Source organism: Eublepharis macularius, chromosome 2 (genome assembly GCF_028583425.1).
Source record: "Eublepharis macularius isolate TG4126 chromosome 2, MPM_Emac_v1.0, whole genome shotgun sequence".
In the NCBI taxonomy this organism is placed as follows: Eukaryota; Metazoa; Chordata; class Lepidosauria; order Squamata; family Eublepharidae; genus Eublepharis; species Eublepharis macularius.
Genome location: NC_072791.1, coordinates 234,023,003 through 234,041,364, shown reverse-complemented (window position 1 = coordinate 234,041,364; position 18,362 = coordinate 234,023,003). Strand labels below are relative to the sequence as shown.

At 45.8% G+C, this 18,362-nt stretch overlaps 1 protein-coding gene across 1 annotated transcript in view; it reads right to left on the bottom strand.

The window, feature by feature from the left end:
• MPP4 (MAGUK p55 scaffold protein 4) overlaps positions 1-18,362 on the bottom strand; it is a 63,012-nt gene that overhangs the window by 22,653 nt on the left and 21,997 nt on the right. Inside the window, exons 9-16 of the mRNA XM_054970144.1 lie at positions 17,604-17,675; positions 15,251-15,447; positions 11,084-11,148; positions 7,589-7,606; positions 6,744-6,782; positions 5,523-5,543; positions 4,211-4,225; positions 1,743-1,784 (exon numbers count right to left, since the gene is read on the bottom strand). Coding sequence (XP_054826119.1) covers positions 1,743-1,784; positions 4,211-4,225; positions 5,523-5,543; positions 6,744-6,782; positions 7,589-7,606; positions 11,084-11,148; positions 15,251-15,447; positions 17,604-17,675 — 469 coding nt within the window. The remainder of the gene's footprint in view (positions 1-1,742; positions 1,785-4,210; positions 4,226-5,522; positions 5,544-6,743; positions 6,783-7,588; positions 7,607-11,083; positions 11,149-15,250; positions 15,448-17,603; positions 17,676-18,362) is intronic.

Here is an 18,362-nt window from a genome sequence, read left to right as displayed (position 1 = left end):
ACGGTGCCTGGCCTGCAGAATCTTAGACTGACCCTCCCTCATTCTTCCCATTACTACAGTTGTGTCGTGGCTTCTAGTTTGCTTCTTCCTCCTCACGCCATTTAGCAAATCTGGAAGCTGAGGAACAGCTCTTCTTAAGGAACAGAAAAACTGCCTTGCTGGACCAAACTCAATAGCCAAAAGAGAGTGTTACGGTAAAATATACAGAAAGCAAAAAGAGCCGTAACCACTTACTAATATCAATAAAACTCGTGGTACAACGCAGCCATAAATGTTACCATCTTCATTTATATCATAGGTTATTACATACTCATAGATCTACAACATACCAGTTCATTCAAAATACAAGTCGTAACTACATATAAATATCCAATTAAGATACCTCAATAAACAACAAATAAATACCACAGGGAAAGTCCATTGATGCAATACAGTGACTCAAGTGCTGAATGCTTCTTTGTTATGAATGAAGGAGGAGAAAATAAACACAGCTTCGTTCATTCAATAAAGTGACTCAGCTGCTTCATGCATACGCATGGGGCTCAATCCATGTTCATGACTGGTAATACTTTTATGGGAGAAATGTGGTTGAGAATGGCAAGTCCCTGAAAAAGATTCTCTGGAAACGAGGTGGTCAAGCTCCTCATTAGACCGAGCAGAGTTCATTTTCTCCTTCTAAAATAAGCGTTTATGGTTGTTTCTTTTTCCTTTTGGACCAAACAATCTGCTCTAGCTCTCTGATCCTAGCAGCAGCCAGCCAGATGCTCTTGGACACAACAACAACAACGTTCGATTTCTATACTGCCCTTCAGGACAACTTAACACCCACTCAGAACAGTTTACAAAGTATGTTATTATTATCCTCATGACAATCACCCTGTGAGGTGGGTGGGGCTGAGAGAGCTCTGAGAGAGCTGTGACTGGCCCAAGGTCACCCAGCTGGCTTCAAGCGGAGGAGTGGGGAATCAAACCCAGTTCTCCAGATTAGAGTCCTGCCACTCCTAACCACTACACCAAATAAGCTGGTTATTCAGGTAGCAACCATTTACTCTTTTGTCTGCAGTGTCTGGAAATCGGAGGTATGCTGTCTCTGAATAAAGAGGTTCTAGTTTGATGGTTGTTGTGGGTTTTCCAGGCTGTATTGCCGTGGTGCCACAAGATGCCAGCCAGCCACAGCTGCCGGCGAAATGTCAGGAACTACAATGCCAAGACCACGGCAATACAGCCCAGAAAACCCACAACAACCATCGTTCTCCAGCCGTGAAAGCCTTCGACAATATATAAGTTCTAGTTTGCTTTCATGGCCACTGTTATGAACCTGTCTAGTCTATTTCATTCAGCTAACTCACATTTCATACGACCAAGTACCAACTGGGTTCCTTGCCTTTTGTTTGACATTTGATTAGCTCCAAACAGAAGATTGCCTGAATTTCCACTACATTTTACTATCTACTGATGGATGTAAGATCAAGAAGTTTTGCTAAGTGCATCAACAGCAGAGGGAGTCACGATGAGTAGCAGACTGAACAGATCCTAAAAACGTATTGCGCTGGAGGTTTGCAGACAGAGAAGGGCAGTCACCCGGTGAAGACAAATGATAAAGGAGGATGGACTGTTGCGGGCTGGAGGACAACAGCAAAGGAAGAAGTGCAGGATGAACGCATCTCAAATCAAATAAAACAAGGCCGCCCAGCAGGGGCGCCGTGCCAGACCTTTCTTCTCTCTCAAGATAAACTACCTACCAATAAAGACCTGCTGACCCGATCCAGTGAATTCTTCTTCTTCTACAATGTGAAAGTGACAACATGTAAGCAAGGAAGGACAATGGAAAAGGAGAGTGTATCAAACTGTAATAATTTCAGAGGGGCAGGGCTTCCTTTCTGGGGAAAGAGGTGGCGGAACTCAGTGGGTTGCCCTCGGAGAAAACGGTCACATGGCTGGTGGCCCTGTCCCCTGATCTCCAGACAGAGGGGAGTTGAGATGGCCCTCCGCGCCGCTCAATCTCAACTCCCCTCTGTCGGGAGATCAGGGGGCGGGGCCACCAGCCATGTGACCATTTTCAAGAGGTGCCGGAACTCCATCCCCCCGCGTTCCCCCTGAAAAAAAGCCCTGCAGAGGGGTATCCCCTTCAGTCTGTTGAAACAAAATTAAACAGGAGCTTTGTGGCAAGTTCAGGAGGACTAAGAAGTTTTTGTTCTATAGCATGAGATTGTATGTAACTGACAAAGTGGGCGCTAATCCCTGGAGCCGCCTGCGAGAATCAAAGCTTGTTTGTTTTTAAAAGCGCTTCAGGCCTCCTCTCAAACTGTTGACATTTTATCTCCTCCAATATAGTAGATGTGAAAATGAATAATGTTGACTTTTACCCTTTTTTCTCCCAATAACGTAGATGTGAAAGGAAGTGTTAATGAATAATAATTCCAGGGGAATGAGATAGAGAGACCAATTTGTTAATACAAAAATGTCTAGCATCAAATATGCAAGAGAAATGGTTATATAACAGGAAGCGACTTTTCATAATAGTAACTTAATTGTTGCCTCCTCTACGTTCACGTTATTCTGTTAAGAGCCACCTCTCTGTTGTGAGGTTCAGGGTGACTGGTAGTAGTTCCTCTTAATGGCCACAAGTCTAGTCCAAAATACGTTGGCAGAAGGTGCCTGAAGCATGGGAAATAGCTGGGAAATGGATCTGCTGTCCGGTGAGGTTGTGGGCCCAGAGACCAAAAGAGGACAGAGGAAGGGAAGGGAGTACTCTATTTTTGACTTGGCTGCCAGAAGTCTGGGGAGCTCCAGTGCTGTTTTGGGGCTAGCATTGCCTCCTTGCCCGGGACTGCTCAACCTCTATATCTGTAAACAACAAATTTATTATAAAAAGGCAACGTGAATCTCCTGTACTCTCCTCTCTTAAGGATGTGGACCTTGAAAGCTTCCTGCTGCTTGGGGAAACGGGAGATGAAATTATATTATTACATGAGCATAAAATTGGTGTCTGGTTGTGTTTATTCTCCACAGCAAGTGAATAATCAGGCGGTGAACTGCTGCCCTGAAAAACAAGGAGCAAACCAATCCAATTGCCTTCCATCTCGGGTCACCCTAAACGTTACTTCCTTCATGAGTTCACGAGGGAACCTACCCGGGCTCTTGCAGGCACACAGCAGCTTGAGGAATGGCTTGTATAAAAAAAGGTGAGCCCAAATGAGCTTGGTAAGTTGCCACTGCATATCTGCCATGAATGTATATTGGCCTCTGGTCTCTGAGAGTATGGGAAGTTCCTTATTGCTGTAATGCCAGTAGGTTATCTTGCAAGTGTTTACTTCCTCTTTCTTGCTCCGCTGAGCCAGCGTCCTTGACTGCCAGCTGAAATGTATCCTTCTTGAGAACCAAAGATAAGTTCATCTTTCTCACTGTCTACTCTAAAACAATGTCTCACTCCAATCCCCACCCCCCACCCCCGTTAACGGTCCTCTTTCTCAAAGGCGGGAATATTCCCTATAACTAACACTGCCGGCCCCACATACGTCACTTCTGCCAATTCCACTCTCTGAGCACCTTGTACCGAATGGATCTCTAATAAATTCACTTCAGCTGGAACACCTGTGTGTTAACTGTGGAGAACTTGGGGATCTAACTGACAGGGACTGACAGGGGGACAGAATGCTTCTGCCTTTTTCTCGAGCGTTCCTCACCCCCTGTTCAAAAATAGTATGCGTGTGGAGGACTTCTCCCCGTTCTGCTGCTGCTGCATGTGCACACAATACCTCCATGTGCAGCAGCAGAAATGGGAGAAATGCTTCCCCTCCCCGGTGTACTTGTGAAGGAAGTAATGTTTAGAGTGACACCTATTGACACCTTAATACATTTGCCACTAGTGGATAGACACTGCATGAAAGCAGTCCTACTATATAAAAAGAGTTCCCTCTGGAGTCACAGCGTTCATTAAGAGCATCACAATCAGAGCAGATGATTCGTGCCTAGATCGGGCAAATGTGTTATGATTTGGTAAAGAAATATTGGTATCCTGTTACGCACATGTGTTGTTTCTGCCATGTATTAACTTCTGTGCATATTTATCACACTTACTACAATTTAACATTATGCACAGTTTTTAAAAATCAGTGCAACACAAGCGCCTCTCAGTTTTCTGTTAGTAAAGATATGACAGAAAACCTAGTCCACATAATCTAAAAGAGAAAGAAATTTTTAAGATTACCTTCTTTAAGCTCCTCTGGTTTGTTGTAAAAGAATGTAAGAAGAGGAATGCTTACATTAAAAGTTAGATCAAGATGGGTAGCTGTGTTAGTCTGTCTGTAGAAAACAGCAAGAATCCAGAAGCACCTATAAGACTAACAAAATTTGTGGTAGGGTGTGAGCTTTCGTGAGTCACAGCTCACTTCTTCAGATACAGCTAGAATATATACGTGCTATTGGATTCTTGCTCTTTTCTACATTAAAAATTAGGGATTTCAGTACTTCAAGTCCATATCAGAGTGGGCAAATATTGATAGGTGTAGTTTAGCAGGACATAAATGCAATATAACATGACTAGAATCAGATAGTAAAAAAAGGCTGACAATTTTATGAGTATCTCCAAAATATCTAGCAGCTACATATATTTCTTATCTAATGACTACTAATTCTGCAACATCAGCCTCAAACCAAACCTTTTTGTCTCAACTCTGCGTTCACTTCTGCCTCTTAAGAGTCCTTCCTTCCCACTGAAAACTCTACTTTAACCTCACCCTGACTTTTAAAAGTCCCTCTTGCTCTTAAAAGCTTTTCTGGGCAATCCAGTTCCCACCTGCAACTTCATCCGCTTCAGCCCTCCGTTCGAAACATCCATATCGGCCTTTGCACATAGTTCTACCGTCTCCTCCATACCAAGTAGCTACCGGAGCTCATTTAATTTGCTCTGTCACTCTGGACTACGTGCAAAACCCTCAGATATGCAGTGAGTGACAAATAAGTAGCTATTTAAGGTTTTTTTTAAAAAAATGTTCTGTTCTGAAAAGGGGACTCCATAGGAAAAAAAGAGTAATCTCATAAAGACCACCGTTATTCATATTTCCCTGGTGATACAACAGATACACTTTAGACGTTACGCCTAGCCTGACCCATTTTTTGTTTCTAATGTATAAATTCATTCTGATATCTGAGCATCAAAAGAGGATCACCCCCAGTCTAAGGTAATCAGGATACAATGAAGTCGATTAGTCCTTCAATTAAACTTACATAATGTAATCTCCTTATCCGTCCCTGCTGACACCTGCCTAGTTCTGCATTTCTCACCCTAATGTAGACAAACCCTTCTGCCGAAGAGAAGAGAAGCTGCCTTAAAGCTGGCCACTAAAACTGTCAGATTTAACTTGGAACTCACAGAGAAGACAGCGACGAAATGGCTTTCCAAAACTAAAAACAAAACTACACAAAATGTCATTATTTTAATCCCTTTGCAATTCACACTTTGAGACTCAAAAAAGGATGATTTAACAACCCAGATTTTTGAAAAAAAAATTTATACTTACCAGACTCAAAAGTTTCCTCATCTTTGAAGTCATCCAGTAAGCAAAAATAGTAAATATATTGCATTTCAATACTATCTCTGTCTCAGATCCTTCTAATGGATCAGAAAGGATTTCTTCCTCCCCCAGCATCAGGTTTTAATTGCTTTTTCCTTGTTGTTTCAAGTTTCCTTGTTAGGACTTTTGCATCTGTACTCAGAGCTCAGGAGGAACACTTGAGTCTGGCTCCAGACAGTCTTATTTGCTGAAACACACAAAGTGCTCTGAAGCATTACACAGCCAAAGGATGACCAGGAAAACGACAAGCTATTTAAGAAGGACGTGAATGTGATGTTCTTAGAGGGGCTCTGAATCCAAGCTTATTACGGATTTAGCATTTCTTCCCCTCAGATCGGAGGGGCAGGTTCAGCAGACGATTGGTGTCAGCACAATGACCAGGGCCAATTCCAGACGGCCCTCCCCATCCCGAAATGTCACGCGCCATCGCGCGGAAAACGCGATATTTTCAGGATGGGGAGGGCCGTCTGGAATCGGCCCAGCTCTTCGTTTAGAGCCAAGATGTCCTGTGGCTCTCATTTAGGGTGTTTCACAAGACATCATTAATTTTGTTTTTGTATCTGAGTGACAAATCAGCATTTGTATAAACCAACAGTGTTTAAGTGCATTAGCCATACCAACCTCATTTTTTCTTAGCATGGGAGAGAAGATACAAACTGCCTTGCTATATAACAAAAGTAGAGGCAATTTCCTCACGTCATTCCAGGAGTTTTGTGTGATTTTGTGTGGCTAGTAAGATGTGTGAAAACAGCCAGTGACTGGCAACCAGTCCTTGTGCCTCTCCCTGTCTGCATTGGTTCCCAGAAAGATGATGCACAGCCATCAAACCTCTGGAATTAAATAGACACATCTCTATGGCTTATAGTTCTAATTAAAAATATTGTGTCCTTATTACAGGCTGCTCCAATGGTATTCATAATTTTAAAAGAAATTGTTTAGGAGCAAAAGGAATTCTTAATATTCACTTTGGAAACTGTCTGAAGAGAGTTCAGGTGCGCATGTGCACACACGCGTGCGCGCGCACACACACACTTTGTTTTGCATATGTGATCAGAAATTATTTTAATAGGCCACGTCACTTCTTTAGGCCTAAGTTTTCCAGACTCCTTTTGTACCGCCATGATGGCAGAGACTAACAATCCCCCCACCAGCTGGAAACACACTTACCTGTTTCCACGCACTTCTCATCAATCTGCATGTCGTCTTCTTTACGTTGTTGGGGGGGGGGAGTGAGAAAAAGAACCAGATTGAGGTTATGATGATGTAGGAAATGTAAATGCAATCAGTTACCTAACCTAAGATTCAGTTGCTACAGTCCAAAAAGGGTTCCAGATCATAGCTAAGGATCTCATCTAGAGGGCCATTTCGCACGATGCTGTGTCATACCACAGGAGATTATGTGTGAATGAATAAAGTGCAGTGAAAGACCTGTGTAAAAATTCTTACCCATGTGTATGGTTGCACACACACACAGACACACACATTCGCAATCTGGGTATTCCAGATCTGGGTTTCAGGGATAAAAAAAATAATAATCCAGGATCCCTGAAATTTGTTTCAGATTCTCTGATCCAGGTTAGAGAATCCCAGATTTAACTGGCCATTATTTCCTATGGGGAATAATGTCGGGGGGGGGGAGCTAGGGGGGCATTTTTAAAGTTATCTTCCCAAATTTTCATGGGACCTACTCCTGACTGTTTGCTAAAGACCACCCAAATTTCAGGAGGGTTGGACCCTAGAGTCTAATTCTATAGGTCCCTGAACAGGCTCATGGCAGTAGTGGGATTCAAACCAGCAGAGAGCGGATTCGCAGCCCAACCACTCAGCCTCTATACTTCAGCAGCTCAAATTGCCCTTTCAGAACACTGCAAGTAGCTCTACGAGTGGCTATTAAACTAATGCTAATAATGAGGAAGTTTGAGTCTTCTAGATTGACAGTTCAGCTAATTTCTGATATGCAAGCAGACATATGAATTTTATAACCAAACAGATGAAACCTGGATTCTACTCACCTTCTTCCACAGGACTCACTACCCACAGCAGATCCACGGAAGCCATGAAAAAGAAAGAAACAGGAGAGCTGAAGGGTTTCATTGCTGGGGACAAAATGCTGCATCAACACGACTACTCAGAGATAAAAATCAATGTCACGACGATTTCAAAGGTATAAAAAAGCAGAACTAGTTTTGACAAAATGCCTTGAATCTGCAAGTGAATGGAAGGTAACCACAGAGTCATTGGCTATCTATAGGGTTACCAACTAGGGTTGGCCTGGCAACTGGTGGGAGTCTTGGGGGTAAGGATATGGGGGGGGGGGCAGTACCATCAGTGTGATGGCTTTTACATCACTTAAAGGGAAACACACAGTTTTACCATAGAGTTTGCAGTGATTCCTAGAGCAGTGTGACATCACTTCCGGATTCCCCCTGAAAATGATACAATGCCGCTGGCCCGAAGGTGATTTTCTTTTACTTATCAGGAAAAGCAGGTTGCCGGCAGGAGGTCTTCCTCCAAATGGCTGACAGGTCTGGAGAAAAATGTCCTCTTCCTTTAATAAAGGCTTAATGTGCAGAAATGAGGAGCTGGTTTGCATGGCATGGAGGTTAGTGACATCACGTGGAAAATTGCCCCCCGTTAAAAGGACAGGCCTTTTTCCTTTCTCCAGGAGCTTGGCAACCTTGACATACTCTGCTGTAGTAGACTGCACGTGAAATATGTAGCTATCTGTTTATTAAAACATCTATATCTCACCTTTTCCCATGACTCAAGGCAGCTTACGATACATAATAAAATCATCAGACTCCATCCCCAACTAAATCAAACCTGGTATAGAGCCAGTTTGGTGTAGCGGTCAAGAGCGCGGGACTCTAATCTGGAGAGCTGGGTTTGATTCCCCACTCCTCCACTTGAAGCCAGTTGGGTGACCTTGGGTCAGTCACAGCTTCTAGGAGCTCTCTCAGCCCCGCCCACCTCACAGGGTGATTATTGTTGCGGGGATAATAATAACATACTTTGTAAACTGCTCTGAGTGGGCATTAAGTTGTCCTGAAGGGCGGTATATAAATCGAATGTTGTTGTTGTTATAAACAAACAATATGCAATAAAATGCCTGCAAATCACCCTTAAAATGTATGAGCCTCCTAAAAGATTCCAAGAAAGGTGCTCCCTTTTTCTCCACAAAGGGAGAGGAAGTACAGAAAAAGATGCCCCCTCACTGACACCCGGCAGGGGACTTTTAATGAGCGACAGGTTGAAGCCCACAGCTGGGATGTGGTTTCATGCAGGGAGAAATGGCCCTTTCGATATGGGGCTGGGGCTCCTCCTAACCAGCACCTGGAACTGAACTCGGAAATAAAATGGCAGCTGTTACAAAATTGGCAAGATGCGTTCTCGACAGTAGCCCTTAACGGCAATCAGGCTGCCACATGATGGACTAGAGGCAATTTCTGGGTTGTCTTCAAGGGCAGCTCAGTGTAGGGTGGAATTAAGTGTTACGAAGAGAACACCACATGTTTTCGTCTAAAGGTAAATTCAAATGTGGAGGCAGGAAATGGGTGACAGGAGAGGAGGTGGGCCAGCACTTCCAACACCCACTGAATCTCCCTCAGACTATTTGAATCAGTTTTCATGCCTCGTTTAGGGGGAAACTTCTAGAGAGGGGTATTTGCCTGGAAAAATAAGCAACCAGTAGAAAAGGTGATGCTCTCCCCTTCCTACGTTCATCGGTTGTCTCCGACCCACTCCTTTGTACCAGTCACCATCTTGGCAAACGTGGGTTTGAGATCTTGTGTTTGACAAGATAGTACATAGTTCCACCCAGAACAGTCAACAGGGCCAGATTTTCAGCTATGACATGTTGCTGCAATGGCTGGGACCTGCAATGAGCAATGCAATAGGGTCTGTCTGGACTGCAGAAATTTGGAAACAAACAGAAATCTGATGAGGCAATGCTGAAACAGAGCACAAGCATTTAAACACAACATGTCACACAATGCAGAAATTACCTAGTAGGTGCAAACTTACAGCAACAGACAGTACACAGTCATGTCAGTCTATCCCTTTACCAAAGCATCTTCCTGAACCATTTCCTTATAACACAGCCCTCTTTACGTAGATACAAAAGCTCTCCTGAACATTTTTGTTTTGTATAGTTTCCAGGAAGGGAGGGGGGGCCTTCCTGACTTCTTCAGGCAGGCCATCCTGGAAGGGGGGGGGGCCACGACGGAAAAGGTGTCTGCGCAGGCAGCTGTTGATTTTTCCCATTTGCTATATAACACCAATACTTTCAAAGGCACTTCAAAATCTAAGTACAATCAATATGGTAGCGCTTATTTTTGTTTATTAAATTTTTTTTATCCTGCTTTCCCTGCAGTACATAGCAAGATTCACTAGCCAAACTAACAATCCAGTTCACATCGGTACCAAGCCGTCACAACCTCCACAGGCTTAGACCCCACAGAACTTGTAACTACCTGCACACATCTTGGGTTTAATTCTGTGCACCATTCCATCTCAAGGAAAGCTCAACCCATTTTGCTACTCCGATTGTCCTCCTCTTGTGCCCAGGGGTGGTCTTAGCCACGGGGTATCCAGGGCAGCTGCCCCAGGCCCTGAGCCGGGCAGGGCTCTACCTGCCCATGACCCCATTCCCTGACAGAATAGGAAAGGAGAGCAGGCTGTGTGAGCCCACCGCCTTCGGGTCTCGGGCAATTGGTGTGGTGGCGGCAGCACAAGCCTGTCTGCTTGGCAACCAGCTGGAGGGCTGCCTCTTGCTTGAGGCCCGGGCGGCCCAGGGGGAGAGCTAGGCCCCAGTGGCAGGGCAGCGGGGTATGCAGTCATTCTGGCTTCCCCTCCTGGACTTTTGCCCAGGGGCCCAGAATTTCTAAGAATGCCCCTGCCTGTGCCACCCCATCAGATCGTAGTTAAGCTTCACAGGTAGCCCATCTTGGACCCTGCTGGGCAACAGCAGGTGTAGCTTGGTGTAGTGGTTAAGAGTGGCAGGACTCTAATCTGGAGAGCCAGGTTTGATTCCCCACTCCTCCGCTTGAAGCCAGCTGGGTGACCTTGGGCTAGTCACAGCTCTCTGGAGTTCTCTCAGCCCCACCCAACCTCACAGGGTGCTTTGTTGTGGGGATAATAACGACACACTTTGTAAACTGCTCTGAGGGAGCGTTAAGTTGTCCTGAAGGGCAGTATATAAATCGAAAGTTATTATTATGTCATGTCTGGAAGGCAATCACTTCCACCTAACAGCCTTTGGCAACCTGGTGCCCCAGCCAGCCGCTTGGGTGTTAAACTGGCTGGGCCCTGCGGCATTCTCACAAGCTTGAAATAAGCCACATCCTGGGAGGGCAGAGTTGACCCGGTCACAATTCCTTGAGCATAAAATCTTTGTGACATTAGCAAAAGTAGTCATTTATTTAAAAGCACAATTATTTCACAATCTCCCCCTCTTTTAAGTGAAAGATTTCCCCCTCCCAACTTGCACTCAGGAAAAAACTACTCACATATCGTTGATTTGAGACAAATGTGGGGCGGGAGGGGCTGCGACCACCAGAATTCCCGCTGCTTCCTGAACAGGAAAAATAATAGATCCAGAGGAGTTAGCCATGTTAGTCTATAGTTGCAAAATAGTAGAGTCTAGTAGCACCTTTAAGACTAACCAACTTTATTGTAGCATAAGCTTCTGAGAACCACGATGCATCTGAAGAAGAGAGCTGTGGTTCTTGAAAGCTTATGCTACAATAAAGTTGCATCTGACGAAGAGAACTGTGGTTCTCTAAAGCTTATGCTACAATAAAGTTGATTAGTCTTAAAGGTGCTACTGGACTCTTTACTACTTAGGAAAAATAATGTAACATGCTGCAATACAGTATTTATTGTGGCGATCCATTCTTTTTGTTCCTGTTCTTTCTTACTCTCTCTCAGTCTGTTTTGCTTGCTTTACCCTCTCTCTTTCTCTCTGACTTGCTTAGGAAAAGAAGAGAGAATGTTATTAGAGTAACAGATATATTGTTTTTTGTAACTGGCACCCACAGATGTGTTGCTTGGCAGCCACTTTCTTCTTCTCCTTCTCCAAAATTATCTCTTCTCTAGAGCAAAGAACGAGTCCTGGCTTTCCCCACCTCCAGGAGCAGGTGCTTTAAAACAACCCTGGCTGGTGTCCCCTCAGTGCCTGCAGGGAACACTCATTCGGAGAACCCACCCCCACACTGACCCATGGGAACGATAAAGTTTCAGGGTGTGGTCACAGAAAGAAAAAGAGAGAAAGCAGAACCCGCAAGCCTCTCCCGCCAAGGGCCTGGCTAGAACAATGCTGTGCCCGATAAATTGAAAGTATGTGAGGCACAAGTTAATGAAGGAATAAGCCCCATTGGACAGAGTGAGGCCCAAGATGTAAAGATGATTCATGGAGGAAGGGAAATAGGGGAAGGTCAAAAAGTCCCTCTTATCCTCCGCTGGGAAGCGACGGGGGATCTGAGTTTCCAGACGGTGGTCTCTTCCCCGCAGCTGCACTAACTTGAGAAAGCAACGCGCATCAGCAGCAAATGCCCCTCCCACAGCCCCTGCAATCACCCCAACCTAGCTCTAGGGGTTGCCACCATTTTTCTTACTGGCTCCTCCTGTGCCTTTTACAGCAGCTGGAGCTGCAGGAATGAGCCAAAAACAAGCATTTGCTCCATTTGGCAAAAGTTCCGCTTGCTGATTTCTGTAGCTCATGTTCCATTAAAGGCAGAGGAGTAAACCAAGCTGCTCTTTTGGTCAGTTGGCGACCCTCTCTGGAGCTCCCCCTGCTTTTGAGGCACTGATCTGTCTTTCCTTGGTCCTCTGCTCATTCTGAGCAACCGCCTGGAAACTTTTTGCCTCTCCACAGTGTGAGGCTTTGCAGCCTTGTGCCCTGCATCTCGATCTCACCACTTCCATTCCCCCACGCCCTCCCCCTCCTCCAGCTATGGGTTCATTTACCCTGATCTTGGAGTCTGGAGCCACTCCATGCACGTGAAGAAACAGGGGGCAGGGAACGAGCAGAGAATGCCGAGCTTTCTGCAAGGCCACTCCTGTTGTGGACCCCTTTGCAAGCAGTTGGCCCAGCCTCCGCCATCTTTAATAGCCATCGTAACATGGCTACTTGTAATATAAAAAATCACCAGACCCCAGGATTTAAAATGGCAGCTTGTCTTGCAGCCAGAGGAGCTCCAGCTAACAGTGGCTGAGTCCCGCCCGGGAGACCCAGGCATGAATGGAATGCCGCCCAGGAATGCGGAGTGACCAGTGGTGATTGGATTTGCAGGCTCCCCAGCCCCTAAGGAATCCAGCACCTGCGCAACAGAGTCTCGCAAAGTCACCCCCACGTAACACATTCCTTTCCCTCCTCCCATGATGAGATCTCCTGTCCTTGATTTCCACTCCTCCCTTGATTGGGAGGAGTGGCAAACACCCAAGAAGACAGAGTTAAAATTCAACAAGACCTGAACACTCTGGAGAAGTGGGCGGATGCAATTCAACACAGATAAGTGCACAGTATTACATCTGGGCCACAAAAATGGGAAGCACAAATACAGGATGGGGGATACACTTCTGGGTAGTAGTGTATGCAAAAGAGATCTTGGGGTAAGAGTGGAGCGTAAACTAAATATGAGCAGTCAGTGTGATGTGGTAGCAAAACAGGCAAACTCAGTCTTGGGTTGTATCAAAAGGGCCATTGCATCGAAATCACAGGAGGTCATAGTCCCTCTCTATACTGCCTTGGTCAGGCTGCACCTGGAGTACTGTGTACAGTTCTGGAGGCCTCACTACAAAAAGGATGTGGACAAAATCGAGAGGGTGCAGAGGAGAGCGACAAGAATGATCAGGGGTCTGGAGACTGAGCCCTACGAGGAAAGGCTGAGGGCCTTGGGAATGTTTAGTTTGGAGAAAAGGAGGTTGAGGGGGGGCATGATTGCTCCCTTTAAATATTTGAAAGGCTGTCATTTGGAGGAGGGCAAGGAGCTGTTCCAGTTGGCAGCAGAGGATAGGACTCGAAGCAATGGGCTTAAATTGCATGCCAAAATGTACCGGCTGGATATTAGGAAAAACTTTTTCACGGTCAGAGTAGTTCAAAAGTGGAATCAGCTGCCTAGGGAGGTGGTGAGCTTCCCCTCACTGGCAGTTTTCAAGAAGAGGCTGGATGAATATTTGTCAGGGATGCTTTAGGCTCATCCTTAATTGGGCAGGGGGTCGGACTTGAAGGTCTGTATGGCCCCTTCCAACTCTGTGATTCTGTGACTGAGGAGCTAATCAAATGGTGTTCATAAGTATTTACAGTTCATTCCTGGGAAGGTACATTCTCCAACTAAATTAATCAGCTTAGCTCCGGTTGACCTCACTAACAAACTGCCCTTTCGTGCAGTGCTAGAACAAATTTTGCATTCTCTTTCACACACCCCAGCAGCTACCAATCAAGGTTATCAAACCTTTTGTTAACCCCAGGAATTGACTGTTGGTGCCTTTGTTCTAACAGCTAGGTGGGCCACTCCAACTCAGCACATGTTTTACTCTATAAGAGTAGTGCCTTGGCACCATTCAAATTGTGCACACTTATTGGATCCGAAGTGCTGCTCCCCTGAGGTTACTCCTAGCCTCTTGCTTTCTTGGCCGAGAACGCTGGTGTTTGAAGTTCTCCCTCTGCAGACTTCCCTGCTGTCATGTCTGTACCCCTACATCCATGCCATTGTTCTAGGTGTTGAACCATTGCTAATACTGTGCCTTGATTTCATTTTGTAAATGCTCTAACCATGATGGTTACTTTCGTTTCTCCCTCTAGCAGCCTGAGAATGCAGCTGTCTTATCTTTTCTTTCTTTGAAGCTCACAGAAGTGACCTTGTGCTGTCTAAAATGTTGCCATTGACTCTTATGCCTCTTTGTCCTGTCTAGGTTCATGTATAAACTCCAGAAAAAGTTCCCAGATCTTTTCTTGCGCAAATCTGTGGTCTAAGTGGGAGGGGGGAAATGAGTGGGTGTTTAGAATTGTACTTTCCTCAAGTCTCTATTCCTATCAAGGAAGTATGTACTGCTGAGATGCTTTTTTGCCTCTGAGTAACTTCTATGGAAATATATATGAAATGGATTGGATTTCTGAATAAAACCATTTAACCAAGAGCCTGGACTTCTTGTTGCAATGGTACAGGGACCTGTCTACCATATCCTGTCACCCATAGTCTAACACCTGCTCTCCACATAGGTAATTATCGCCTTGTAACCCCTCAAATCTATTCCACCTTCACCACTGCTTTTCCTAGGCCTCTTGTTGTTGTTTTTTTGCAATCTTGTGTGTATGCATTTGCCCCTCGAATAAAACAATTATCCTTTGAACACCGGCTTCGTGTGTGTATCCTTGGGAAAGGACTCCGTAAATTATTGGTGAGAAAGATCCCGTGGTTACTGGTCTGTTGCATAGCTGTCTTCCTTGCTCGCTAATTCCCCCACTCTATTTACTTGCAAGGAGACCATTCCAGGTAACACCTTGATTTCTTTTCCTTTTTATACTGCAGTTTGTGGCAAAATTGCACGCAGTCTTGGCTCACTCTCACTAATTACCTCTTTCAGAGCCATTCTGACACCGTTATTCTCTGGCAGAGCCACAGACTAACAATGGAATCATAAGCAGGCTCCCTGTAGTGTTTGAGCTAAATTACCTCTTCAGAAGATGATTGGAAGGGATAAGTCCGGCACAGGCACTGAGATCCAAGACTTTCCTTGCTTGCCACCAGAAGGTATCATTCTGGTCCACAATCTGAAGAATGTCTCCCTTTTTAAACGGCAGTCCTGCATCAGCACAAGGAATGGAGGAGTCCTGGAGAGGCCAGTAATCTGCCATCGCCCGCACATAGAGCTGATACAGCAACATGGAGGAAGACAGAGAAGAATTACTCCTGGTTTGTGAGCTGCTGGGCCATAATGTGTACAACTGTCAAGCCAGATGTGACAATATCAACACAGGATGAATTAGCTCTCTTTAATAAGAGCATTCTCAAAATTAAATTATGTCCCCCAGATCAAGTTGATTAACTGAACTTTTAACACTTAATTAACTGTACAAGAGAGCCCTGGTGATGAATTGTTACAGCAAGAAAGCATTCCAAAAGGTAACAGGCAAGCAAATGTAACATTTGGCAAGTTCAGAAAAAACGCCAGGGACCCAATTCATCAGATTCTGGTTCCAAAGAAACATCAAACTTCCAGTTAGACAAAAAGATAAAAACAGCCATAAAAGCACAAAGCCCGCAGGGGAAAGGGAGCTTTCCAGCATGGCTACCTGCCAGGCACACAGAAGCCGTGGCTGTGCGCTCCGTGCCAGGAGCGGATCCTGACTCCCAGGGAGCCTTTTGCCTGCAGCCGACCAGGAGAAGCCCTCACAAGCAGGCAGTTCTGCAGAGGTGACTCCCAGGGGCCTCCTACTCCTCTGCCGACAGGCTCTCATTTTGCTAGCAGCATGGAAGTGGTGGGGTGGGAGGGCGTCGTGCCGAGGAGAGAGAAGACGGCTCCTTACAGGGGGAGGGAGGGTGGGCAAAGTCCTGGAGATGTGGCGGGTGGAGTTTGGGGAGAGGAGGGGGCTCGACAGGGTGTAATGCCCCAGAGTCACCCCACAAAAGCAGCCATTTTCTTCTGAATAGTCAAAAGTCCAGTTAGACCTTTAAGACCAACCAACTTTATTGAGGCATAAGCATCTGACGAAGAGAGCTGTGGTTCTCGAAAGCTTATGCCTCAATTGGTTAGTCTTAAAAGTGCTACTGGACTTTTGACTGTTTTGCAGCTACAGACTAACACAGCTAACTCCTCTCAACTCCCCTCTGCCTGGAGATCAGGGGGCGGGGCCACCGGCCATGTGACCATTTTCAAGAGGTTCCGGAACTCCGTTCCACTGCGTTCCTGCTGAAAAAAAGCCCTGCATCTGGGGAGGGGCGCTTTCGGCAGTGGGGAATTACAAAGTGAAGGAGACAGGAAAATGGATCCTCGGTCAATGTTTTGACCGCACAGCAACTTGCCTGCCTAGGTCAAATCTTGTGGACCCCAGGCTCTGCTGAGAGAGGCTGAGAGGAATTATTACAGGGGGGAGCCAGTGGTGGTAGCACCCACTGCCACCCGCAGTACTCGGAAACAGAGTTGTGCCCTTCCGGAGGGAAAAAAATCAGGTGGCAAGGCAGGAGATTAAAGTCTAGGACTTCCAAGGGCTTCTCAGGAATGCTGTCTGTTACACAAGCAGGCCCGGCTGGGGGGGGGGGGCAGGTGTTCATGTGGACATTGGGTGTGATCTGCTCAGACAAGGATTGCAGATTTCCCCTGCTTTCCCCTCACTTGGCAGTGGTTCCATCCAAAATTTGGAAACTTTGGGCAATGCAGGTGGGTGGAATGATGCAGTGTGGAAGAGGATGACTCTAAACTGGTCCTCTTCTTCCACCAGCAGAGCTCCACGGACAGAAGAGGCAGGAGGGACCGCCTGCCCCAAAGCCAGGTCAGACCCCAAACAGAAAAGGATCAAAGGAGGGTGTTCTATCCTGGAGTTGTTTTGCTGTCACCTGCTGAACTGGACACAGGTTAGAAGCCGCTGTTAGAATAATAACAACAACATTTTATTTATATACCGCTCTTCAGGACAACTTAATGCCCACTCAGAGCGGTTTACAAAGTATGTCATTATTACCCCCATAACAAAACACTGTGTGAGGTGGGTGGGGCTGAGAGAGCTCCTAGAAGCTGTGACTGACCCAAGGTCACCCAGCTGGCTTCAAGTGGAGGAGTGGGGAATCAAACCTGGCTCTCCAGATTAGAGTCCCATGCTCTTAACCATTACTCCAAACTGGCACTCAATATTGCTATTCTATGCTTTGTTCGCCCCCATAGCTCTCTGCCGCGTGTATTTATTTTCTCAAAGATCTGCACTGCCAATATTGTTTCATTAGAAATTGCCATTAGCTGAACTGACAGCAGCGGTTGCTCTTACTGCTGAATGTTATCGGATTACGGTCTGAAGAAATGAACGCGTCTTACTGTTGTTTGGTTACTGACTGGTCGATCTGAAACAGGAATCAGCTTGAACATAATTGTTCCCTGCGACAGGGCCTAAAAGAAGTTAGAAAAAGAAAAGAATCCAGTGATCATCACAAACTGAAATTTTAATCGCCAGTGATGATAGCCTCCAGACTTTCCCAAATATTTGTTGGTGAAAGTAAGATTAATAAGGCCAATGTAATGCCCTTTAATAGACTGATATACGCAGAGTAAATTCAGGCCTTCGTGAGGACTCTGGCTCTTGTATGCTTAAAAATGAGCCTCTTTACACGTTACGATGCCCCCATGTTTGTAGTGGATGACCAAGATTTTGAATCAGGCATTCAATGGGGATTTTGTGCCTCAGAGCCAAGCTACAAGTGACGCCTGACACAGGTTGGACACTTGTCAGCTTCCCTCCAGTTTTGATGGGAAATGTAGGCGTCCTGGCTTTACAGCTTGGCTCTCCAAGAACCGGACGCCTACATTTCCCATCAAAACTTGAGGGATGCTGACAAGTGTCCAACCTGTGTCAGGCGTCACTTGTAGCTTGGCTCTCAGCCAAACCTCTTTTTCTCCTAGCAACCGGGGCACGTGGGCAGAAGCAGCCGTTGCTTTCTCCTTCACGCTGCCTCCTCCTCCTCAAACTGCCCTACGGAGCCGGCACTGGCTTCCTTTGCAAACCTTTTTTATTAATGTGGTCGTCCATAAATTTTGCAAATGGAACAAATAGTGGGCCCACAGGCCCCTTGAGGGAAA